The following is a 27,204-nucleotide window of genomic DNA, read 5'->3' as shown; positions in this document are numbered from 1 at the left end:
AAATCTGTTTCTACATTTCCCCCTTCAATTTTTCTCCTGCCCTACCCCCTCCATGTTGACATTTTATTTCTTTATATTTTTTAAGGAATTGGAAGTGTATTTTAATGATTGTTATGTTAGCAGCTGATGCACTTGGTATTCCAAAAGCTGGTTTGTGCCTGGTGACAATTTCTCACAGCATATTTTAGTTTACACTTGCACTGTTGCCAGATCTTTGTGTTTGCTTGGCACCATGAGTTTCTCATTTTATACTGTGCTACATCCCAATGCCAGGAATTAGTTTTTAATATACATTGTTGTTCTGGGCAATGTAAAAGACCCTTTGCCTCTGGTTAGTGAGATGCACAGAATAGTGTACTACCCATCATGTGTGTGAATTACGAGAATGTAAAGAGTAGGTTCTTGTTTTTAAATCTGCCATTTGCCATTTTTTTCTCCTTGGTTCATATAGTGATCTCTTCTTACATGTTTCCTTGGGCTTGCGTGTAGCTTGTTAGTGTTTTAGAACAGCACATGTCTTGCATAACTTGAGCTGTCTGCAGTATGGATGTCTACTTGTGGATTATGTGCCTCCTCTGGAATCACTGTAAGCCTGTGGTGCAGCCAATGAAGTCTAGAATTTTGCTCACTTTGTCCTAGAGAGAGAACTTAATTGGACAGTGAATTCAAATGTTATGTGATTATTTAAAGTTAGGCAAAAAGAATCGCAATGCACGACCTAATGAATTCACAAACACAAGTTTTGAACACGAAGATGTTAAGTTTCAGCAGTTTGCCCATAATGAGGATGATAAATGAAAACTGTTACTTTAGGACTCAGGAATTTTCCTTTCAGACTGGGAACTTTTAGACATTGAGCAACTTTGTTCCTGATTCAAATTTTGGAGAGAGAAAAACTTAAGTCATCCCAAGTGACTCACAAATTATTTAACCGTAAAGTATGAACTCCTCTCACAAGTTCAGATGGTGCTGTTTATCCATAACCATTATGTAATGTAAGCATTTCTAGGCACTATCAAGCAATTCCATATTTCAGTAATTATTCCAGCATATGTGATACATGTTGACATTCAGCATGACTTAAGCAACTTCCTTGTGTTGCGGCTGGATGTGAAAGCTGGGGATTTTCTAAACCACTTTTACATTCTTTTATTGTGAAATTCTTTGCTGTGTAGCAAATCTGGGAGGTGTGCACCACTTAGACACACGGTGAGTGGTAATGAGGTGTTATTTTGGAATATAAGTAGTATACAGGCTTAGAGCCCTCTGTGCATCTGAATTTTAGCCTTAGTCACTGACATTAATCTCTAGCTTGAAGCATCATCCCTGAATTGAAATGGTAAGTCCTTAAGAGCAGAAGAATTGCAGTTTTTATTTCTGGGACAGATCTTCCGTGATTTTAAGCAATGCATAGATCCTGGATAGGTTTGCTGCGCAAGAAGGAATTTTGCACTGGAGAAGTAGCAAACAGAGAAGAAACCAGTCAGTGAAGAGTTGTGTTGAGTTAACCAGTTGGCATATGTACACTTGCAAGATTTATTTGAATGATTTCTGTTTGTATTGCTCAGCTGAGTTTCACTGATGCAGTGGAACTTATTCTGTTACCACTTTTAGTATCTATCAATAATTTCACAGCCTTTTATCAGAATATTGGTGAAAATTGAGCCAAGAAACAGTTTTGAAATTAATAACTAATACCCATTCTAATAGGTATGGGTGAAGTGAGAATCATTTCTAAGCTATGTAATTTTTTTAAGCATCTACAGCACTGTCACCATTCCCTACTTTACTGAAATATTTTTGATTTTGAGATAGGTCTAATAAAGCCTTTAATCCTTCTGTGATTTTCAGATTAAAAACTTCTCCGTGGTCTACTGTTTAAGAATAATTTTGCCTTGTATTGGGCAAAATATTTAGGATAAGTAATATTTTTATTGCAGCACTTTGTGTAAAAAGAACTAATGGTGTTGGAGAGGCAGCCTATGTACCTTGGAGCTCTTGGTGTTGCTCTGTGTGATGCTTGGGATTGATCACTTGCAGAGAAACTTTCTGTGCATGTTTCTAATATGTGAGGAAGTCAGGTTTTACTGTGGCAGACAATAAGCAATGTAAGAAATCATCCCTCAATGGATTTCCCCAGTGTTGAGCAGCTAAAAGTGAAATTGTGGGAAGAGTGATGAGTGCTGTTCTTGCTTTCAAGAAGCAGTGGAACTGTTCATGCAACAATATAGTGAGATTGCCTGCAGTCTAAATTGTGCTATGCTTCTGATTTAAAAAAACTGTGCTTCTTCGGTTTACCCATTGTTGAGTCGTTGGGTCCCAGGGAGAAAAGAAGACATGGTATTTTAAGCCATTTGCACAAATTCTTCCTTTCCAGTCAACCACAAGATTTGGATTTACTTTCCTTGGGAAACTGTAATTTACTGAGTCTTCCGCTTTTTTATTTTCTGAGTGATAACACTGCATGCTTGTATAGCTGTTGTGGAGATAATACCAATCTTCCAGAAGCATAGCTCTAAATTTCAGAGATTGTTTTTAAAAAGGTAATGTTTAAATACTTCATCAATCTTGTCTGATAGAAGGACATTTTTCTCACATTTTTCATTACTGTATGGACACGATATTGCAGCCTTATTTCTGTAGTATGTTTTTCTTTCCACACACTGGGACACAAACTTGTACTTTTAGAAGACTCACTTTATTCAGCAAAATATGCAAGCTGGTGCTTGTGTGCCTCTTTGTAAAGGGCGTAGCCCTATGATGGTTACTTCTTACCCCAGGTACTGGAATTGGAAGTGGTCAAGTGAAAGTATTTTCTACTACTGTCATTCTTCTGAATACCTGTGCAGTTTGAGATGATTGAGTGGTCCAGCCAATGGAAAGGTGATTTGCTGCTACTAAAGGTCAAGGGAGTCAAAGGAACACTTTCTAACTAGTGGTGTTGGAGCTGGGAAAAATTGCCAGTAATATATTTGAGAAGAGTCTTGCTTTGTGTGGCTTTACCCAGCAAAAAGGAATCCATATGGATAACTTGGAATTTTGAAATGAGGGTTGGCTTGGTTTAAGGGAGAAAAAAATTTCATGTTGTTTTGGTTTTTTAATATATTAGAGGAAAAAATGACCTGTTCATGTAACCTGGTGAGTTTATTTGAGTGGGATGAAATTTCCAGGTGCTCAGCAGGATGGGGTTTGTTGATGTTACTGACAGCATCCTTCTTTTATATACTCTATGCCTTTCCTAAAATCCCAAGGGTAGCATTAGGTGAGTTCATTCATAGGAAAGAAAGAGATGAAATCTGCCTTATGTTCTGGAGCTTCAGGGCTGCAAGTAGGTTGTAATTACTTACTAGAAAGTCTGACTAGCATAGGTGAAGCCCTGTCTCTGTAGCAACTTCTTTGAGAAAGTGCAATCCCAAGTAAAAGTAACAACTTTTGTGGTGTCCTCAGATCTACCTGGCTGACATCAGCCAATGCAAAACCATCTTGACAGAGCTGATACAGACGTGGGGGTTTTTGAAGCCCATCCCACCTTGTCTGTGCCAGTAAATGACAGTTGTGTCCATCCCGCAAGCTGAGCCTGGTTTAGCTGGCAGCTCCCCGTCCTGCCCCTCTACCGCCCTCTCGCCCAGATAACTTTATCCTCATAACACAGATACTCTGCGCTCTGGTCTGGATTTCATTTCTTCTTCTTCAGCTCCGTGTGATCTCGCGCGCATTCCTAACGCGTTACCAGCTGCCCACGTCTCTGAAAGTGCCGGATCAGCTTTCAGTGGCAAAAGCTTGGAGGGGAAACAGGCCAGTTCCTCCACGCAAACAGCTGGGCAGTTGGGATAGAATTAATTGCTGATATACACTGGCTGTGTTTTTCTTCTCTTGTCATTTCCTTTGCAGCTGTGAAAGGCAAGTTTTTTAGCTTTGAAAACAGCGCAGACCTTCTCAGTGGTAGTGATGTAAAAGCACCGAAATATATATGCAGATTAGGATTTGCATACAAAATAAAACATCTCCTAAGCTGTAACAACCAGCACTGTTGACATTGATACTCAAATTCTGAGTGCACCTTTCAAAAGTAATTTCTGACTTTGGATTTCTAGCTTGAAAAAAAAAAGTCTGTTTGTGGAGATTTGTATTTCTGAACGCAGCAGTCATCCTTCTGAAAATAGGAGTCTGAAGTTGAGCGTTGAAAAGCAAGCTGTTAAGAAAATGGTTGTCTTCCATCTGTAGTCCTGGAGCTATTATATAAAATGGACTGAGGCTGCTTTAGCCAAATGTGAAACAGTCCAGTTGCTGAAAGTCATGTTCCAGGCCAGCAGTTATGGGAAATTTATCATGGGATTGGAAAATACATATGTTATCAACAGGGCTACACGTCTGCCTCGAGGCTTCACCCAGCCCATAACAATGCATAAACAAACCGCCCATCACAAATCAAAAACTGCTGTCAAAAGTAGAGTCTGAGCACTAATGGTGTCAGAAGCTGCAGCTTGCTGGGTTTAATTGTAAAATCAGTGGAAAAATGTGTGGTACCTATTGTTGAAGATAATACTTTGTGAGCTTCCACCCTGTAAGTCCCACAGGTATTTTTCCCCTTGCTTATTAAACAGTTTTAAATGTGCTTTTGATTTATGAAATTGTTAGCCCTCCCTTACCAGCAGACTTATGCTGCCATGCAGTTTACTCCGGGGAAGATCTATAAGCTTTTCTGCCAAAATAATTACAACTCTCCTAGGCATTTTAGTAGTACACAGTATTTGCATGATGAATATTTATAAATACTCTTATATGTAAAATGGATTGTTTGAAGACTCAGTCCTAGTAACTAAATAAATGAAGTTGTACAAATATGCTGAAAATGTCCCCACCAGATTGTGTTGTGCAATGCCTTGTACCGCAAGATGAGTATTTCAAAGGTCCCACTGAAACCAGTGCCATTATTTGTGGTAAATCCTGTGCAGGGTGAGGAGGGGTTGACAGACCAAAATCTTAATAAATAAATAAATATAAATTGCATAACTCTCGAAGGGAGGGAGACTTTCAGTCACAGCACCCACATCAACCAAACTCTTGTGGAGACTGCTGCAGAGATCTGTGGGACTGTACTTGCAGCAAATAGAAAGAAGTGCATCCTGGTTTTTCAGCCTTCCATGAAAGGGATTTCCGTTGCGACCTTGTGTCTGTCACAGCTAATAGCACAAAAGGGGACACCAAACCAAGTCTGCCTCACATGGTATGCAGGAAGTTCAGCTGTAGTAATTCAATTGTAAATCTGAGCCAGAGAGTTGATGTATCTGAATCGTGACTGTTAAGTTCAAAGAATGAAGACTGCCCCTTTGAAAGGCTTCTAGTTTTTATAGCTGTATAAAAGTTAACTATAACATAAGTCGTATGTTATACGTATGCATATATGTCTGGATATATATATATGTTCATATTTCATTGTAAATATACATGTATCATAGTCACCCTGTCCCATATCTGTCATGCTGAGTACTTTTTTGGCAGGTAGCAAACACAAGTCATGGAAACAATTAAAATTCCTGTGCAGCGCTGGATTACTTATTTGTTTAGAGGAGTGGGTGGTGTTATAGGGAGAGGAAGAAAGGAGATCTGTACTTCAAACCCAAAATGCAAAAGCATTCTGGAGTGGTTTTGCCAGAAGGTCTTTTTGTCTATTTGTGTTTTGACATAAAGGTCTGAGTATCAGGAATACAGTTCTGAAGTTTGTACTCTGGTGTATCTTATTAGTAAATGTTTAAGAAATTATAGAGCTGTGGTTGTTTTTATGGCCAGTAACAAACTGTGTTCATTTCAAAGCACTACACAGTGTATGACAACAGTGCTCTTAACTGCCCTGCATTGCAAGAAGTTGTTAAGGTTCAGAAACTGGTTGTTCTCTGGTCTGCCTTCACTTTAATCCAGTGCCTGTCTGACTGAGAGATTGAGTGGCAAAAAGCCCAACCAGTTTTAAGGAACTCATATAGTAGAAGGGCAATTTAATTTCACCCAACAGTGAATATCTTGATCCAGAGTCTGCACTGTGTTTTCCTATAGGTTATGTGGCAGGTTGGTGGCATGATTTGCTTTGCAGACCTGCAAATGAGTTCATGTTTGTGAATCTTTCAGTTGTGGTTTCTTCCTCCACCCTTTTCTCACGAGTAAACTTGAAAAATCTTTAGGACAAGATTTCTCTGGACTCACCACATCTGATGATATCTTTTTCAACTGTGGTCTTTGTATATGTGTACTTCTAAAACAATTGGGAGGTGTGGTGCAATGTGCTTCCTTGGAGGGAGGAAAGATTACCTAATCTGTCAGTAAAGATTACTAATTCTGTGAGAGGAGTCAACCACACAAAATGCTGAAACTCACACTGCAGCTGGGAAGAATCTGTGGCTTTGGGTCTTAACTCCCTTTAGGTTTTGCCGGTGACTTGGAGCAAAGAAGTGTTTGGTCAGTTATGGTGAAACACCAGAAAGATTTTAATCTTCTTGACAGCCACATATATCAATACAGTAATAAATTCAGTGTCTAAATCAACCACCTGACTTGCTACATGAAGAAATTGTATGCAGTTAATATATATTTCAGATTGTTCTGTATGTACTTAAAAGCTGTAGTTGACTAATGAAATACAGGGTCTGCCAGTGCTAAAGCTCGAGATGTCGTTGAGTGAACTTTGTGTAAGAGTGGGTTCATTCAATAAAAAAATAAAAGAAGCATTTAAAGAGCCTTTTATTCCTGTCATAAAGATGCTTTGTGCTATTGTAGTTGTGTATTTGACATAATGGTTGGGGATGGATGCTGCAGAAAGTTGTCTTGTATTTTGAGTGTCTCCTATTTGAGACCTATGTGATTTTTATCTTCAGTGTCATGACATGACTGGTGAGTTACAATTTCTGTGTTTGAGTGAAGTTTTCTGCTGTACTTAGTGTTTATGTACCCATAAGTCAGTTACTCCTTTAGCACTGGTTGTTCTGCATGTTATGGGATGGTTTGTGTTGGGGTTTTTGTAAGGAAATGTGGTCTGATTTTGCTTCTGCTTAAGCTGAGAACACCAGCCTCATTAGGACTGGGCTCAGAGTTTTGAGTATGTGTTGGCAGCTAAATTGAGCACAACCACATGGGGCACAAAACTGGTTCTGCTGTAGTGCAATACCATGGTTTGCTGTACTGACCTTTGAGGTTTTAATTTTAAGTCTGTGAAGTAAAATAAATCAAATACGTTTGGGTTTGGTTTGTGGTTGAAATTGGCTTTTGGTTGGGTTTTTTTGTTGTTGTTGCTGTTGGTTTAGGGTTCTTTTTAAAGCTAAGTACAAATAGCTAGGTAAACTTGATTTAGTTTGTCAGATACATTTTTACATGTGGCTCTAAAACATGGCACATCACTGGTCACACAGATACAGCAGTTGTTTCACTGTAGTTCTCCATCTCTGCCTCAATAATATCAAAGTAATTCAAATTCTGTATGTGTGCTAATGGATTTTGATCGTGTGAGATTAGTAGCAGACTAGATATTTTCCTGTATGAGTTAGTGCAGTGTGATAGATAATGGAGAAGTCTGTTCTCATTTAAATCTACAGCAGAGTGCATGAGGCAGCCTTCATTAATGTATAGTGTAATAGCATTGAATGTCTTGGATTACATCAGAGGGATTCTTATGATAAACACATGACCAACAATTTTGAAATTACCTGTGAATTTTAATTTTCTAATGTCCAAAGTCACCCCACAACCTCACCTCCCCCCTTTCCCCTCCGAAAACCAAAAAACATAAAAAAGGACCCAAGTATTTTAAAATATATACATTTATAAATGTGAACTAGGCAGAAAAGATTTAAAAAAAGCTTTTAACTTTCACTAGGTTAATCATACTTTCAACATCTGCAATTAAGGGTTTTCTTAAACACAGTTTTGAGATATGCACTATTAGTGCCAGAGCTTTGTGAGGGCATGCAGAGTTTACCCTAAGAGGCAGATACTCAGTTCTGGCATTAGTTTTTTGCATTGTTTCCACATTCTGGCACTCCATTTCCTCGCCTCACTGAGCACTGAAAGGGACATAAATTGACATAACTAGAATTTTGTGACTGGAGCAAGGGAAGCAGCCTGAAAGATAAACTTTAACCTGTCATCCTGTCAACAGATTTGCATTGTTGCAGAAGTAAGAATTTATATACCATGGAGTCAAGAATAGTATGTAGGGACAATGCATTAAGATAAAGAAAGTGCATATCTGAAGTTATGGGGTTTTTTTCAGCCTAAAGATAGGATCCAAACATCCCACTATCTGATTTGCTTTTCCATAAAAAAAAAAAATCTGCTTTTCCATTTTTTTGGCATAAAAAAAGTTTTGAGTACTTTCCCTGGCCTAAAAGTAAGGAATTCCAAGCTATGACAAAAATTGAACAACTCAGTGGGAGAATAATGAAAGAATTTGTCCTGTCACTGTAGTTTTGGGGCTGCTAACTTCTCTTAGCAGTCTGTACAGTGTCTTCAGCATGCCACAGTTCAGTTATGCAACCTTGGGAAATTCCTGTCCCACTGAATGGTCCCTTCCTTTATTAAGGCTAATGGGAGTCATGTGTTCATGTCAGTGGGAAAGCAGACCCTTACAAATCTTTCTGGTAGATTTGGTAGAAACAGAGCTCACGTTCGTTATTGCTGTTCTGGGCATTTGGGTGTCTCATTAGTGAGATGTTAATGATGTTCAGTGAACTTCATTTTTGGACAGGAGCATGTTGTGAAAATATAAAATGAGTGACTTCTCAGTTTCCTGTATTGTTGGATTAACTTCTGCCATCCCAGTACTTTTGTTACCTGTAACCTGGTGGATGTGATGGTGGAGGTCCTTCAACCCCACTGTTGGGTCTCTCTGCCCTGAACTCGCACTATGGATCCCCCCTCCTTGGAAATTTACTGCAGCTCAGGAGCAACCATTAGATTTTTCAATCCTTCTGCAACTTAAGGCAGGAAGCATCAGGTAGGAGCCAGATTTTAGCCATGGGGTTGTCAGCGTGGTATCTTTATAGGGATAGGCACATACGGAGGAAGCAACACAGATCCACGGGAAGAGTCTGCAAGCGATGACAGCGAGAGCCACACCACTACTTCCCTGAGCAAATGTTCTGCAAAAACCACCTGCTGACAAAAACAAACCCACCATCTCCCCATCGAGTCTCAGGATGGGCTGGCCCTGATGTGAGGCTGAGCCCTTGGCTGACGGTGGGAATTCGCCTGCCCTTACAAAGGGCTGCCTTTCGTTTTATCTCGCCGAGGCAACTGCAGAACAATAGGTTATTAGAGATGGGAACAACACGGGCTTTGAGTGACCCCTGTACTGTGTAGGGCAGGCGAGGCTAAAAGGAGAGATTGGCTGCCCTCAGAGTTAATTTGGCAGCTGGTGTGTGGGGTCTGGACTGGAGGTGGGGGTGGCCGTGAAGGAGCAGCAAGGGCTGCCCCTGGGAAAGGGAAAGAAGTAAACACAGAAAGATAGCTGGCAAAGCTGAAAGTGTTTGGTTTGGTTCTTCTTTCTGGTACAAAATCCATTTTCCTTTGTTCTTCAGCTTTTATAACAAAACTGTTACAATGCTGATTTTGGTCACTGTGACTCTGAGGGACTGGAAATGGCTGAGTTGCAGGTGGAGTGTCTGATCACAAGCAAAAAGGGCTGACCTCCCCAGTTAGCATAGAATGGCACAGGCAGGCTGCCACATCCCATGCACAGTGCACAGACCTGATCTGATCTTGAATGTAGCCTGTGGAGATGTCATCCTGCCTGAGACTGTGCACATCTGTGAGCAATTAGTTAAATTATGCCATAGGTATCTCAGAAATTAGAGTCAGAATTACACAGTATTTCATATTGGAAGGGACCCATGAGGATCATTGGGTCCTACTCTTATCTCTCTGCAGGACACCCCAGGAATCACAGCATGTTGTGTTCAAATGCTAGTTTAACTCAGGCTTGGTGCTGTGACCACTTCCCTGGGGAAACTGTTCCAGTGCCCAGTCACCCTCTGGGGTCAAAAACCTTTTTCTGATATCTAACTTGGTGTACAAAGAATTTGTTTTATGATCAAGGTACATTCCAGCTATGTGACATCAGTCTTAAAGGTGCATTTTCATTAGAACCTCTCATATTTCAATGCTGGTAAAATATGTAGACCTGCAGGGTAGACATGCATTTTTGAGAAAATTCAGAAGGGACACAGCGTTCCGATGGTTGCCGTGGCTCCTGTTTTGTAAAGCAGAAAACAGTTCTTAGTCCCTTGGCTTTCACTTGCATGCATACCCTTAACAACAAGAAAAAAAACCAGCCTTCCTGATGACACATCAGTCTGTCTTGAGTTGAATTTTCCTGCCTTCTTGCTGAAGGAGGGGCCCATTCAGTGATTTACTTGTGTGTCAGTTGGTCTTAATATGATGAGAAATAACAAAGTGGCAAAACTGGCTTTATCTTCTGGACTGGTGTACCTGTCGCATGCTGAGATTTTATGTACATTTTTTTAATGTGTTTTTCTCTAAACATGTCATAAGAATTGTGGCATTCCCTTCCTGGGTAGTTGTCTACTCAATATGCAAATGTATTCCCCAATGTCCTGACTGGAGCCTGCTGGAAGCCTCCCAGTCAGTCCTCACTGTGCAGTTCCTGGTTTGCATCTGAGAGTCCAGAACCAGGGGCTTTGCCATCAGTTTAATGGGAGCAAAATGGACTGTCCATGAGGAAAGAAATAAAATGGGCTCTCCATGAGGGCAGAAATGTTTAGCAGTTGTGATGTGCACTTTTTTTTTTCCCCCCATGTCAGATGAGTAAAAACAAGCGATGGCAGCAGCTGTGCCATGTGAGCCAGTGTGTCATGAGCCTGCTGGGCAAGGCATAGTGAAGGGCATTATTCCGCTGGGAGGTTGGCACTGGTCATGGAGCTCCAGAGTTGCCACAAAGGATTTTCTGTTCAACATCTAATGCAACAAGCACATTCATATGTTTGCAGAGGGTTTCCATGGAAACCGTGTAAACTGTGATGCTAGCAGACAGAGCCAAAGGTTATACTATTGTAGAGGCCCTTTTGTATTCTCTTTAAGTGTTCCAGAGCAGCTATATTTCTTAACTGATAATTTGAGCCTATGAAACAATTTGTTCAGATTTTGGTTTAGTCTTTTTTTTTCTTGTCTCTTTTCCCACCCTTGTCTAAGCTTTTGTCATGGTTGTACTGAGGAGCTCGTAAGCTGCAAGAATAACAATAAAGATGTGTTTTTCATTTTATTTTTTTTACATAGGATCCCTTGAATGTCATTAGTTGAATTGATTTATCTTTCTGTTAGGGGTAATGATGCAATTGGAAGTGGAAGAACAGGGCATTAAAAAAAATCAACCTATTCTGCCCCTAGTAGTACAGTCCTCAATTCTGTTGAGTGATTTTATTGCTCAGGTAGAACTAACTCAGGTCATCACTCACTGGCACTTGGGGAATTTTGAATGTTTGTCTCCTCTCAGAAGTATGAACCTATGCTATTTGTAGATACTGACTAGCCTTTAGTATGTTTAGAGAGTTAATGTTGGTTTTAAATTTAAATTTCCAAACATACCTATTGCTTTGTTCATTTTTTGGGAAGTACTCCCACCATGGGCATAAATGCTACTCATTAAAAAGAGAGAGAAGTATTGACTCTGCTGTAGAATTATCTGAGTTCCCATTTGACTGTCCGTGTTTGCAAAATTGTGTTTGTTTGCAAGTTCAGCTTAATTATCATAGGAGGTTATTTTAAATCACTGAACTCATGTCTGGGCTTATGTTGCAGGTCAGAGAGAGGTCAGGTACCTGCTGTTTACCTGCTGGTCTATGACAATGAGATATTACCTGACTGCACTGTGCATGTGTTCATTCCTGCCACTTAACTTTTGAACCTATTGGTTACTTTAGGGGTAACTTGGTACAAAGGTAAAAACATAATTTATTTGCACATTATGAAAGTTGGTATGTGTTTAGAAGACAAAGATGTAGGATTTTGGTGGTGAAGGTGAACAGAGATACAAGCTGCTCATTCCATCTGATCATAGGGCAATAACTAAAGAAAAAATTCAGGCTAAGTGTACATAATTCATTGAACTTGTGATCAAGTTTGCAGACTCTAGACAATTTAAATTCTCAGTTTTAAAGAATAAAACATGCCTTGCTGCACAAAGTGCAGAAAACTATTAGGTGTATAAGATATTCCCATCTAATACAAGTAACGTGGAGGCATTAATTGTGTTTCTGAACTTGTGGAAGTGCTGTCATGATTATACAAAGCAGCACTTAGTAACTACTTTTTGTGGATATCCCACACAAGGATGAAACGGCCAGCTTGGAGTACTTACTGTTGTGGGCAATAGTTTCTAATACAGAATGGAAAGGTGGAATGTGCTGTTAGCTCAGGATAACTGCTGACTTGCCTTTGGACAGCTAGGCATGCCCATGATCTGCTGCACCATGCCAGGAGGGGCCAGAAAGGGCCAGAAAGGGATGGATTTGTTTGTTTACTTATTTCTCATGTTTTGTTCTTTAGATATCAGATGTCTAATTATTAAAAGCTTTGTATCCCGTGCCTCAGGAATGTGACAGTTAAAAATAACTTCAAAAAATAAACCATCCATTTTAGTCTTCTTGAAACCAATATCTAGTCCAATATCACATGATTACAAACTACACATTGAATATGACATAAAAATGAGCACAGGATAGATATAATGAAAACCTTTCTTCAAGTTTCTTATAGCATAATTGAATAATTGCACTCTGTGAGGGATGGAGGTTGTGTGCCAGGTAGGAGTGGTTTTCATTATGAATTCCAATTTTGTGAATTCGAAGCCAGAAGTCTCAAGTCTGTTCATATAGCACAGAACTTCTCAAGCTTTTCATCATGTCATCTTGACTGCTTTGCAGTAAACTCTGATCAGTTTTGAAAATTTATCACAGAAGAGAACACAATACTGATGAGGCAAGCTGAAATCAAAATTCCTTAGCAGTTTGCCAAGCAATTAAAAAGAACAAACCAAAAAACCCATAACAATCCACAAATGGCATTTGACATTCTTCTTTCAATGCACACTGGAAGCATCACTCAATAATTGAGATTAAAAAATAGAAATACAGCTATCTCCCTGCCCAAAATAGTGCAATAAATTAGCAAGTTAGAGCAATGCATCTTAAAGGAAAAAACAAAAAAAAATACTGCCCAACTTTAAAACCAGTACCCACTCCAACACTTCCAGAAACTTTTGAGACCAGACTCTTGAGACCAGATTAGTCCTGCAGATTCCTTTTTTCCTCTCTGGATTAAGAAATGAGTTCCAAAAAAATATGTGGTTCCTCCTCATCCCCACTGTGGTTAATCCAGATCTCTGACTGCCCGGGGTCAGTGTCGTCCTCCTCAACATTCCAGCACGTCTGTGAGAGCTGTCATGAATGAGCCTTTGGCAAGCATCTAATCACCTATTATTCAGCACTTTATTAATCAAGTTTTGTGGTATTTTTTGGCATGTTCTTGCATTAATGTGCAGATATTTAATGCTTTGAACAGTGTTAGGGTTGTACAGATTTAAAAAAAAAACAATATACTGAACACAGAAGTGAAAAAAAATAACTGAAAGACATAGAAAAGATGTTACTTTGCTTCCCTCCTCCAACAGATGTGATCTCTGTAGCCTCAGGGGTTTTTTGTATCATCAGTAATTTTCTTATGATACAAACTGAAATACCACTTTTCTAGGATGCTTTCCGTGAGTTACTTGAATATTCAAAAATAAACATCACCATAGCTCAGAACACAATGTAATTTTTACAGTAGTTAATTGATTTTTATATTTGCTGCTTTTAAGTCACAGTGCTATAGCTGAGAGGAAGATTTCCTGCCACATCTCTCTGCGCTCAGGCTCTGAGCTCCAGCCCATGGGTAACATGTCTGATGCTTGCATTCAATATAAACACAGACAAGTTTAAGTGCAAACAAACAGAGTGCATTTTCAGCCCTGGTTTACAAGTGAGCTTTGGAAATTCAAATAAAACAACTCTCATGTTTTTAGTTTTTTCTAGGAGAGAGGTCCATCAAATATATCTGTTGGCTTCAAAATATTCTTTGAATTACAAAAAAAAACCCAGTATAAGTCAAAACTGGAAGAACTGTTTGGGAAAGGACTTTAGAGAGTCCTTCCTGCTGCACGTGTGACTGATCAAAGGCAGTGTGTGCCTTCAAAATGGTAACCGAGGTCTTTACAGCTGGGATTCTGAGTCGCTGCTGCTGCAGCTCGTTCAAGTCCATGGTTTGAGGAGAATCCATAAGCAGGTTTTTCTCATTTGTGTGCCAAGGTAGTAGTGTAAAGTCAGTGTCTTCTGAAGCAGTGTGTGGTGGTGGATGGTGTTTGCTTGTGCTGCCTTACCTGCCAAGACGTTCTGTTCTCCTCCTTAGACATGAAAATACAATTCATGAACTGCTTAGGACAAAAGAGAGGGTCATTTAAATCTGTAGAACAAGTGTGCAATGTCAGCTGGTTTTGCATTCTAGGAACAGCCATCACAGATGTTTGCAAGTCCCCAGGATTTTTTGTAGAATGCCAGGATGCATCCATGGTCTGTGATGCCAGAGTAGTTTGTTGTGGAATGTCTTTTATTTTATCCAAGTTTTCAGTGCTTATGAGTAATGATGGAGAAAGAGAATTGTGGGATAACAGTAGGTAATTGCTTCCTTGCGCTGGAAAATAATAGTAACCTAATTATGAAATATTTATATATTCTGTTTTTACTTTTAAAATACTACTCTTACTACCGTGCCTGATGCTGACTCACCATACCCCTCAGTGTGCATCTTACCAAAGCTTTTGTTAGTAAATCTTCAGCACTTGTTCAGGGATCTGCTGGCTACTGCTCTGGGCATGTCTGCTTCTCTGTTCAGTGATGTGGTTAAATCCAAAATAACTCTCTGCCTTCAGACAGGCTTGCATGAAATCAGTGGAGTAATTTTCCATTCCTGAAGGTGAAGACTTTTGGCTCTCTAAATTCAATTTACTTTTCTAGTACCATGAGCAAAAGGTGGCTGAGACAAGAAGCAGGTCAAATTCAGGCCAAGTCAATTGATTGATGTACCTAATTATATAGGTTAAATATTGAATGCAAATGAAATTTTTTATATTTATTAGTTAATTAGTTGGTTGGGGTTTTTTAAATCATTTTCAACCAAGCTGAAGACAATATGAGCCATGACTATCCATAGAAAAAGTGTTTCTGCACTACCATAAATCCTAGGGATTTCCCTGGAAAGGATAATTAAAGCAACATGCTTTGAACACAGCTAATAAAGTAGCTGCCTTTTGAACTTTCGATGAGGGCAGCCAGGCCCTTGTGGCCCTTCTCTGCTCCACACTTTCCCCTGCCCTTCTCACCCAGATTATTTTTAACCCTGATCCCTTTGTGTAACCAGTGTAGACTGAAGCTTCGTGGGGAGATGTGATAGCACAGTTAGGGAACAGCCTTTGGAGGGGTGTGAAGCTGAAACATGCGAGTTGGGAGCAGCAGGATCACCTTCGGCCCCCCAGGAAAACATGAAAAACTGTAGCATAGGGTGTGCTTAACTTAAGTCTTCTAAAGATGATAATTTTATAGGTATCAGGGATGCCACTATAACCTAAATCAAATTCTGCGTGTTTGTTAACTTTTTTCATGTTATGTTTTAACATTCATGAACATTTATTTTTGTAAATGGACCTAGGAGGGGAAAAGTTTTTCCAGGTATTGAGATGTCTGATATTGGAGAAGAAAATCAAGATCCTTTGGAATCTTGAAAGAGGTGAGAGAAGATACTTCTCAGTACAATTTGGGAATACTGATTTACAGATTTTTGTCCCTTGTGTCATTGTACGGCTGATAGAAGCTGTTAAAATCCTATCAGCAGAGCTTTCCTTCTACACCTGAATTTGAGGTTGCTTTGTGGAGCATTTACTAGAGGAAAGGTCTAGCTTTTTTCTCGAGGTGCCTAGAGTTTTTTCCATGCTTCTCATGGCAAATCAGTGGCAATTTGCCTCTTGCACAGTCAGGCCTGGACTTGGCTGGCATCGTTTGTCTCACACTTTTATCAGTCCCTGAAATTACTGATTTTAAATTGCAGTTAAAAACCTCAAGACAACTATGACATTTACACTAAGCCTCTTCCTCATATTTGAAATCAATATATGCAATGGTGTTGTTTTATCTCAAATATTCAGAGTTTTTGACTGTATTGATAAATCAGTTTTTTTGAAATGCCGTTGTTTTCTGTTTAATGTGACAATGATGTGCAAGTCACTAAAATGTTAAAATTCCCTTTTTGGGAGGCTAGACAATTTATTTTGACATAGGCAAGCTGATACTGGTGTATTAATATGACTTGCATTATTACTCTTTATTTAAAATTTATGTTAGCATGATTCAGAGGTCCCAGGATGAACTGGAGGGAATTGTGCAGGGTGTGGTGCATAATATAAATAAAGATACAACTTGTCCTGAAGCCTTTATGATCGAAGACCTGGCACAATTTCATCTTTCCCCCAAATCTCCAGTTACAGATGTCCTACTGAGATTAACTGTTGGCCAGGTTTCCTATTCCTCACTTACAAGTTACAGAGGGCGTTGAGCTGCAATTCTGTATGGTCAGTGCATGGTGAGGGGTCTTAAATGGGGTCTACACTGAGCTGTCGGTGGTGGTAAAGGTCAGGATTTGATGTGTAGAGAGAGGAACTCAAGGGGTTTGGGCTATAAAAAGGTCTGGCAGTGTGCTGCCATACACGAGACTGGTTGTTCGTGTAAATATTTGTACAATCTAGCAGTTGCCCTCTGTCGATCATCCAGTTGCCCACCATCACAGCCTCTGACCCTCCAGCAAAACCCAGGTGGCAGCTGCTTTGGCCATGACATTTCTCAGGATAATCAAACTGCCATAAATCACAAAGGCTTTCCATGTGCCCTGGGATCAATACAAGTTTTCACTGCTCTCTAATGTCACTCATTGGACCAGTGGCTGAGGAGAGCTCTTGCAGATTGCTGAGAGTAGCCCTTGTTAGTCCAAATGGCGCTTACCAGGTTGGTACGAATCAGTGGGACTTTAAAAAAATTATTGACATAACAAACTTGGTTCTTCTACTCCATAACTGTGTAGATCTGCATAAAGAGTGGAATTGTTCTCCCTGCATCTGTGCAGTTCAGGGGCAGCCCAAGAAAAAAGTCACCAGAGGAAGTTGGAGGCTTTGCAAGAGAAGTAGAGTGTTGCAAAATATGAAAGGTTTTGATGGCAACCAGCTTCTCCAGTTACATGTTTTTTCTCACAGAGGAGTTCTTAGTCTTACTGTGGAGGAATCCAAGTTTCAAGTTTTTCAAAGGTTTAGGGAGATTTTTCAGCCATTGTCTGAGTGCGGGTTACATGTTTGCGTACTTTCCCAGCTTAATATGGATAAGTGCCACTAGAACATAATCTTTTAATTTAGCTCTCTGTTGTCTACTGACTCGTGAAATATTTTTAGATGACTTAAGCACAAGTGATTATGTAGATAAGCAGAGATAAGTCTTTAAAAATAAGAAAGTGCTTTTCATTGTCTTAAAGTTGCAGTATTTTGGAAAACACTACCTTACTCTTTGATTATTAAGGTTCTAGGTATCTCTGAATCTAGAGGAATTCTAAATACTGTCCTTGCTTTTTTTCCCCCTCTCATTTATAATCTGCTCTGTCCCCTTGTAGCATGATTAGGGACAGGGTCGTGAGAACCAAAAGTTGAAGCTGCTTTAGTACTGCTGCATTTGCATTTCATTTGAATTCTTAAAATCAAAAGCAAGAAGCAGTTATTCCTTATGAAAACTGATATATGTGTCTTATGTCTTCATTTCTGATTTTTTATTAGAATTGAAATACACATTAGGAATTAAAGCTCACTGACATTATTTTGAGGGGTTCCATGACTTATGTAAGGTCAAACACAAATAAATAATCATATTTGTGCTCTGTAAGTATAGTGTGCTTATATCCCATATTGATGTTACCTCTGCACTGTTTAATGTTGAGAATGGGTAAATACACGACATCAATTCCCAGTAAGTGCTGAGATGTGTGATGAATTATTTGAAATATATAAATATTTGCTATTAGTATTTATTAGTTTTGTATCCAAGCATTCTGACAGGTTTCATGTGAGTGAGTAGATGGTGTTCTCTGTAAAAGAAGGGTAACAAAGCAGGATCAGCAAAAGCCAAAATGCACTGCCAATCTGGGAGGACCTGGATCTTCCTGTGGTCCCATGGTGATTGAGGTGGCATTGAGAAAGAGCCCATGTTTGTATCTTCAGTTGGGTTTGCCAAAAGAAAGCACTTTCAGAGGAGACTTGCTTGAGTCCTTGCAGGCGTCTGCCTGTGAGCTGGCTGAGGGTGGGCCAGTGCAGTGGCACTGACTTCTCTGCCACGGGTCTTCTGAATTCAGATCCTCCTCCTTTGGGGAAGTCCTAAGTGCTGTAAGGGAGTACAGCTTCAGAATGCTTGCAACTTGAAATTCTGCAGCAATTCATGCTGCTCTAGCCCTTACCCAATCCTCTCGAGCAGTGCAGGTGGGAGGGGGTTTCCTGTGAATGGCAAATGAATTTTTACCCTGGAGCAAAGTTGTAGTGAGATGAAAAATGTTAGAGGAGGGAAAGTAACTTCCTTTCCATTGTCATTGATTGCTGGAAGTAGTTTGGGTCTACAGGGTTAAGATGCAAGTTCATTTATGAAACTCAACACATGCAAATAGCATATATGGCCATGTGGTAGAGCATATTGGATACATCAAGTCATCATTCTAGGCTTGGAAGATTTTTTTTCCCTCCACTGCTTGCACTGCAAAATGTTGGCAGTCTGGCCTGAAAATGTGGAGGTGCAGACTGCACCTGCTACAGTCTGGGTGCATTATAAGGAGGCTTCTGTAAAGGGAAGAAATGTCACATCTTCAGTTAAAGGTAGAGGTATAGCCCTCACATTCTGGGTGGTTGTCAGCAACCCACTTAGTTCTCACTTCTGGACAATAAAGAGTATCTGTCTCAGTTCCAGTTTACACTGAGTAAAGCATGAGTTGCACAGCCTGAATATTTGTGTTGACTTTAACATTATGCTATAGAATTGGGCAAAAATAATGCTTTAGATACAGCTCAGCAACAGAGAAATGGGGTACAAATACACTCAAGGTCTTATTTCTCTGGAAAAATATATCTTGCTGCCATATAGAGTTTTTAATATGGTGTCTTGAAAGAGATGAATGAAATTATTAGCTTGCTCTGTTACGAAGAAGGACTTAAATTAAATATGTGGTTCTGGATTGGAATATTTGATTAGTACCCAGTTTGGGCTGTAGTATGACAAATTGTTTATGGCTGCCTTGCTGCTGGAAGAAGCTGTATTAGGCACCCCTGTATCATTATCTTTGTTTCAGAACAAACATTTGTGTAGATACGCAGTTAACTGGCAGGGGAACTGATAACAGTTGAAAAATAAATCCCTTTAAAAGGAAAAAAAATTTAAAAACCTCAGACAAACTAACCAAACAAGGAAAACAAACAGTAAAACAACAACAGCAAAACCCCCTCAAACTCAGGTGTAGAGTAGTTTTCCCTACCCATTCCACCATCTGACCTTGCAAGCATTTGCTGGCGTGAATCTGAAGATACAATAAAGAGAGAAAGATTGAATGGCTGGGGAGGTTGGAAGAAGGTGTGACTACATTCTGGTTTTTTTAATGCAAATACTATATTTTGTCAGTTTAAGGGTGTAGTTTGACTTAAGTGCCAGTGTACAGAACCACTGTGTATTAGTGAGATCAGTGAATATATTTTTGAAAAAATACTACCTATCTATTTATTTTCAGTTCCACAAATTGCATTAGAGAATGCTGATGTCTGAACACACTTCCTATTGATCTGAACAGTGTGTAAAGTAAGATGTATAAACCAAACCCATTGTAGCATAAACAAAAGAAAAAGAATTTTTTAAAAACATCTGTTAACTCCTTGTCAGATATTTGTGGCATTTGATGTCCTGATCAGGAGACTTGAAAAATTAATTTAATTTTGAGATGATTATCTTATTTGCCCTAGAAGACATTCAGTTCTATGTCATTACTAAAATTTATGGGAGAGAGGGTGAACAGTTGACTTTCTAATGCCAGAAAATAGCATTGGTGACGCTGTTCTCAGTCCATATTCTCCTGCATATTTCCCTGTCCCTCTTAAGCATTCCCCTCATATTCCTGAAGTGTGTGTGTGTCTGCCAGTTCACTTGTGCAGCTGGAGGTGTTGGCTAAAGCCAATCCTTTGATTCAGACTGGAACCTGCCTGTTTCGTAGGGAGGCTGGAACTGAGATCAAGAGACACCCAGTTTGCTTCCAACAAGGCTCCTGGCAGACAAGATACTGGAGGAGGGGGGAAGAAAGAGCAGACTGTTCCTTAAAAACAAGCCAGAGAGAAACAGCAAGAGCAGAATAGCACAACGTGCTCCTTGAGAAGGAGCTGCTCACATGCAGTGTAGTCTCACTTGAGTCCTCAGACCTGAAATCAGTCGCTCCGGTTAATGATGCATTGCACACGCTGCAGGTTTGCAGGGCTGGAAACTCTCAATAAGATGGATTGTACTGCATAGAGAAAATGGAGATGTCTGAAACCAGCCATAAAAAAATCAGCATAAAAGGTAGGTTAATATTCCGTTGCTAGGTGATGTAATGGTTGTATCCCTTTTCTATTACTCTGTCTTATGGTGGTATTTATTTTTATATACATTCAGCACATTATGAAAGATACACATATACCAAGTCAGTGCTTTCTGGGGGGTTCTTTGACAAGATAAATTTTTCTTGCAATTGGTGTCTTGCACTTTTTTTTCCTTTAGTATTCCTTGTTTCTCTGACCTCATTATTATTTTTGATCTGTTTTTGTCGTTTGACACTGAAAACAGTTATTGCAACAAAAGCATCATAGCATGTTACTTAGACTTTACAAAGTGTCACATGGGAATGCTCAGGATGTAATGTTGCAACCTAAAATCAACAGTTCTAAGTTCCTGGAATAAATTGGAAGCTTTTTTTTCAATAAAACTTAGTCCTAAGTAGAGAGATACACAATTTCCTGACAGAGAGGGAATGTTCTACTTTCTCTCTGTAGCCCAGTTACCAGTGTAAAATAGAGAACAGGATATGGAGGCCAAACCCATGAGCTATATAAGGCATCAAAGCACAGGAGGACACGACCTGCTTTCTTTTGTATCAGAATTCAGTTCAGCATGAACCAGGAGGACAGAACTAGAAGGGGGAAGCAGAGGTAGATTAACAAGTTATGTTGTAGCAAGAGCTTGTAAGGCTTTTTTGTTTCACATGGCCCTAAAAGTATTTTCAGCAAAGATGAGAATTCTCTGTAACAAAAATTCATCCATGCTCTCCTGCTCTTCGTAGTTTCTTTTGACCCCAGTTGGAACAGTTGGACCATAGGCAGGAAAATTGCTCTTCTATATGCTTTGATTCTCTTTTTAGCATGTCTGTATGTGCATATTAGGCCAAAATGTAATCTAAAATGTGTATCAGATGAGCCAGAGTGATGTCTCATCAGGGTTAGAATCAGATCCTAGTCTGTTTGATTTCTCTGTGTGTTTGTCCTTTCTGACTAGTCTAGTTAAAGTGTCTTGTTGCTATAGGGTCTCTCATTTCTACCTGTGCCTCAGTCTCAGGAACCACTCTGGAGCATGCAGAAGAAACATTTGCTAGTACTGCTCAGGAAGGTGGGATCTCACTTGCTGTAATTCATAAACACACCATTGGACGGGATGGAAGCCAAAAGTAGCCTTTCAGCAAAGCTGAGTTTTTCTTCTAGGCAGAAGTATCTAAAAAGAAATTAAAAAATGAGAATAAGGAGGTTATCCTCTATCACAATTAATAAATTTTGGTATCAGGGTTTTCTGTAAATACTTTTATGTCATTGCCACTTCTATGCTGAGAAGGAGGTACTGATTTTTTTGATCCCCAGAAGATGATCGCATGTTTAACAAGTGTCCTCTTTCTTAAAAAAAAATCAGTGGATGATGCAAATAAATAATAAAAGAATGGCTGAGTTGTTTGAAAATTTTCCTGGAAACAGTAGAGGTTATATGAGAGTCACCCTGGGCCCAACAGAGCGGGCATTGAACCAGACCTAATAAGAACAACTGGACCCAATGCCCATATTGTGTTCAGTAACGGGGGGGACTTTTGGAGTACAAGGACTTTAATGTTATAATCTTAACGGCTAGAGGTAACAAACCAGGCTGAAAGAGGAAAAATTAAAGTCCAAAGCAATTAGAAAAATCTCTTTTGTGGATTTTAGGTATTGCCAGCCACATTTGTATCATTTTTACAGATGAATGGACTTTTCTGTAAGAATGTAAGAATGAATTGTAAAGTAACAGACTTGAACTAATTATGTTCTGTAAACCTATTATAATAACAATCAACTTGTTTTGAAGTTCAGACATGCGTGTAGTTGGTCCAGTTGACTGAGTGGATCAGCAGCTGAGCAAGTCTGCTGCCTGGACTTAACAGGATGCAGGACCATTTTGGGGAAAAAAATACTCAAAGGTCCTGGAAAGGAGGAAAAGAGCAGGAGTCACAGCTGGCCGCCAATTCAAGCAAGGTTCTTGCATCTGCATTTCTAGACTGCTTTCATTTACGTGCAGGTGTTGGAAGGTGTCTGTTCTGGCTCAGATGGAGGTTCACAGCTCAGTGCAGGTGGAGAACAGTGTAGACTGATGGGTTTGGACTCAAGCTCTTCATACCTTGTGGAATTTGGCCAGTGAACTCAAGGTCTTGTGTTCTCTCCTGATGCCTTTTATTTTTTTCTTTTTCTTCTTAAACCTCACCATTTTGATTGGAAGGGAAAGGGAGTGGTACATACAGGTCAGAGGAGTGGAGATATTTACAAGGTATCTTTTCTAAGATGAGCAGTGATCATATCCCCAGACAATATGCCAAGAAGCTTATCCTTCTGCTTCAGTGCTCCTACTTGGGAAAGACAATAGTTAAATCTTTAGAAAAACTTAAACTGCTTTTATACTTCTACTGGAGTGTTTCCAGTCCCTCACTTCCTTGAAGCAAGCCCTTGTCTTCTCCCCAGCATCCCCAAACTGATCACACATACCAGGCTTCCCAGCGGTCAGTCAGAAAATGCTGAATTAACTTATATTGCACCCAAGCAGCAATTGCAGAACTCACTGGTGTGTTTCCACAGCCTCTGGAATGAAGCCATCAGAGTTCATGGAGCTTGTCTCCAGGATGTGAATTATACATCCCAGATCATGGTATGTTCATCCAGCATGCCAGGTACCTCTTGGGAGCTGTGTGTGTGCAGCTGGATAACATTGCATCCCAGGTCATGTGTGTGTCTTTCTCCCTCAAAAACAAAACAACAAAAAGAACAACCAAAAAAAAAAAGAGGGAACTAAACCAATTACAGTCTGTAGTAACTGTTGTATTTCATCTTGATCCTAAATTTACAAGAAAATCGTAGTCATGGTTTTCTTGGCTCTTGGCTGATAATGCGTTCCCAGCTCTGTAGGTGGTATCTATCTTGTTTCCTCTCTGGGGTTTCATACTTTGTTGCAGGGCTGCAGTGCCCCAAGTTTTCATCCTTGTGCTTTCCCTTGCAGTGTGTCAGCAAAGCCGTTTGGGAATCACTGTGGGAAACTGGCTGAAAACCAATTTGCATCCTGCTGCCAGCCTGGTTCCTAGCGTGGCTGTGCAGCAGAGGCTGCAGCACAAGGACTGACAGGACTCACTGCAGGCAGGAGGAGGGCTTGGGCTGCTGGAGCTGGTTTTGACAGGGCTTCCCAGTATTTCAATTGGAAAATACGTGACATTGCAGCTGAAGCAGTTCAGATGCTCCACGTTGGTTCACTGTTCGCAAAATACCCCAAATTGTGTTTGCAGTGACCCGAACAAGGGATGGGTGAACTGTGCCATGGAGCAAGGGCTTTACACCACTGATACCATAATGTCAAACCACACTGTTCAACACTTTGGCTTTTTCCTCTAGAGATGTGAGTTATCTACATACCAAACATAGTTTCATGCAAATATTTTTATATTGTATGTGTTATTGAATGTAGACATTTGCATGTTAAAATATGTGTTTTCATAATGCACTGTTTCTTCCTTCACATTTTGCTTCTCTTTGTTCCTCAAATCTGAAAAAATCTCCCTCTTCAGTTGCCTTTTGAGGAACAGTTTTCCTGAGTGTGCTTCTGAGCCTGAATCTTTGTATGAAAATTCAGGTATCTGCTCCTTTGCTTTTGATCCAGTTCTGTTTGTGTTTAAAAATGCTTATCAGGTGTTTTAATGAGGCCTTGAGCTTTTCACCAAGACATGAAAGTTTTTGGGGTGTTTTTTTTTCTTAAGGTAATAAACTTCAGTGAGAATCTTTAAATACAATTGCTCACAAAATGAGAAAAGCTAAAACTCAGCTATTTGCTGTGGATGTAGCCTCAATCCTGTGTAACCCGAGGTACAGCCTTCTCTGCAGTTGTGTCCAAGTGTCTCCTGAAAGTTCAGGCACCAGCTGGAGGTCTGCAGAAATTTCCTGGTGGTCTTTGAGCAGCCCGATGCCTTGTCTTTAAGCTGGGGTTATGAGATGCTTTGAAAATGCTGTAATTGAGGAATGTCTCCCTTCGAGCTGGGAGATGAGCTCTGAGCAGATATTAAACAGAAGTCTTGTCTTCTGGGTGTGTTTGCTTGAACAGCTCAGGAAGGAGAGCTGTATAAAAACCTTGGGGAGTGATAAGTGCCGTCTAAAATGATACAGGAAAGTTTGTCATAAAATATACAATGGTCATTTCAAATTTCATTCTTAATTGTGTGCTGTTGGGGGTTTATTTTAACTTGAATAGACATGGTTATGCACTATCAGAGAACTTAATAGTGTTTTTTTAAACAGTTTTCTAGAATTTTTCCTTACTTTTCTGATTATGATAGTTATTCACTTGTTCTCCTTTCATTTCAGATGGTGTTCTGCTGAGGCAAAAAAGAACATTAGTTGTGTCCATACTTGGAAGTTATGTGTAATTTCCTCCTTTGAATTGTTAAGCATTCTTCTCCTCTTTTTCCTGTGTTTCAGGTGAAGCCTGCCCTCTGCACTGCTGAAGCATGAGTACTGATGCCAGTCAGGTGGTGGTCACTACTCCTCCCCCGGCCACAATGCCCCACAAAGAGCGGTACTTCGATCGCATCAATGAGAATGACCCAGAGTATATCCGGGAGAGGAACATGTCTCCTGACCTGAGACAGGACTTCAATATGATGGAACAAAGGAAGAGGGTCACTCAAATACTGCAAAGCCCTGTGAGTGCCATTAAGGGGGAAAAAAGAGAAAAGGGTGTTATTTTTGGATACTTAGAAAAAAGAAATCTGTGTCACAGCTAGAAAGAGTATCTCTGGACCATCTCCTAAGAAGAGTCACTAAACAGATTATCCAACATTTTGTTTGCTTAGTGTTTTGTCTGTGAACAAGCAGCCTTTATTGTGTTGTTTTTTCTCTGGGTGCTTTTATATTCTTATGCTTCATTGCAGTATTACAAAAAGATGTGGCTGGCTGCAAGGGTAGTTAATTAAAACTTAGAGGCAGGGAAGAGAGTGAAGGAGTCACTGGTCAGATAGGAACAAATTAGGGCATTACTTGGTGTCCTGCTTTCTGGGTTTGAATATTAACCTAACATTTGCATCAGGAATGCTTTAATTAACATTAATAATTGGGTTAAGTTTATTTAAAAGCTAGACTATGTGTTCTTTTTATGTCCTTGGGGGTAATCATACCTGTACTTGGCTATCTTAGCTCTTACACTCGTGTAAGTTCAATACTTGCGTAGACTGCCTGTAATACTATTACATCTATGGACCCACACTTGTAGTAGATTTAATTTATATTTCAATACCTGTTTCTTTGCGTTTAACCTGATGAGTACACTGGAAAGTAATGCTGTTGCCGTGAGTACTTTGAAGCCATAGGGAGCAAGTAAGGCCTGTGTGAGGGTGAGTCTCTGGGGGTGTTGAGTAATGGGGATAATGGGGACTGAGAAAGGGTTAAGTAGCTTTACAGATACTTCTCTCTTCAGTTCCTCTGTAAGTTGGGGCGCTGTTTCTCTAACTTTTTTTGAAGCTTTTTCACATGTAATAAGATTGCAAACAGCTGTTAGTAATCACTCTATTATAGTCATCCATGAATAAGAGGATTGTTTGCTAAAGTGTTGTCCTGGAGTGTCTCTTGGATCTGTGTGTTGCTTTGAGTATCATGTGAACCTGTTGACTAAGGAATTTATTATTTTTCAAGTCAATTTGTGCAGGCTTGGGTATGCAGTCAGGCTCTTTTATAAAGAAAATGTTTTAAAGAGGTATTGCATAATGCTTTAATCATCATAATTTTATGTTAAACTTCTCAATTGTAAAATGAGATCGAAGTCTACTTCTTCCTATTAAAGTATTCACACTATGCGTAGCCAGGACTCACACCAAAGACTAAATCTTTAGCCTAAGAAACTAAAATAAGTTAGAGAGATCTTGTTTGGGTTTGTATGTGTGTTGTTTTCTGGTCCTTTTGATGGCAGTATTGAATCTGATGATTTTGGGGCATCTCTTGCCAAGTCTGCCAGGTGTAATTAATGTCCCTTTGCTGCAGCCTCTGTGGTGTTTTTTTTAATAGATGCAGTATCAGCGTGCAGATTTTATGAAAGGGTATGAAGAGGGGCAACCCCTGATTTTAGGTAACTGTTCTAATAGAAGGTCAAGGGGCAAAGAGCTGCTGGGATGCTGTTAGGGTCCTGCTCCAAGAGAAGCTGAGCCCAGCACTTTTTGGAAAGTGACTGTTGGGAGCTGCCAGTAAGCTGCAAGTTTTTGTTGTGTAAGGGAGCAGTTGTCCAAATAAGCCAGGGCCCTGTTGCCTGCTTGGCTCAGGGAGAAACTGGAACATGGGAGCTGAGTGTGTGATCAGGCACGAAGTGGAGTTGTCTGAGCTGCAATTTCCCCTCAAATATCTTTTATTCTCCCTTGATATAGAAAATTTAGATGAACCCTGCTGTGATTTCTTGTGTGAGGAAATAAAAGCATTTTTCTACAGTATCTGTGACCAAATGTCCATCAAGCAAATTTCACAACTGATTTGGGGATGAAGGTACAGTATTTCTT

At 39.8% G+C, this 27,204-nt stretch overlaps 1 protein-coding gene across 6 annotated transcripts in view; it reads left to right on the top strand.

The window, feature by feature from the left end:
- ADD3 (adducin 3) overlaps positions 1–27,204 on the top strand; it is a 96,523-nt gene that overhangs the window by 43,414 nt on the left and 25,905 nt on the right. For 5 of the 6 annotated variants that reach the window (XM_071563434.1, XM_071563437.1, XM_071563431.1 and 2 more), the window contains one exon: positions 25,145–25,368. In XM_071563434.1, coding sequence (XP_071419535.1) covers positions 25,174–25,368 — 195 coding nt within the window. In that variant the 5' untranslated portion in view covers positions 25,145–25,173. Of the gene's footprint in view, positions 1–20,422; positions 20,703–25,144; positions 25,369–27,204 lie in introns of those variants that run through there. The other variant, XM_071563435.1, reaches the window with a different exon arrangement.

Source organism: Pithys albifrons, chromosome 9 (assembly GCF_047495875.1).
Source record: "Pithys albifrons albifrons isolate INPA30051 chromosome 9, PitAlb_v1, whole genome shotgun sequence".
NCBI lineage: Eukaryota > Metazoa > Chordata > Aves > Passeriformes > Thamnophilidae > Pithys > Pithys albifrons.
Note: the sequence above shows the minus strand (reverse complement) of the source record. Positions and strands in the feature narration are given on the sequence as shown.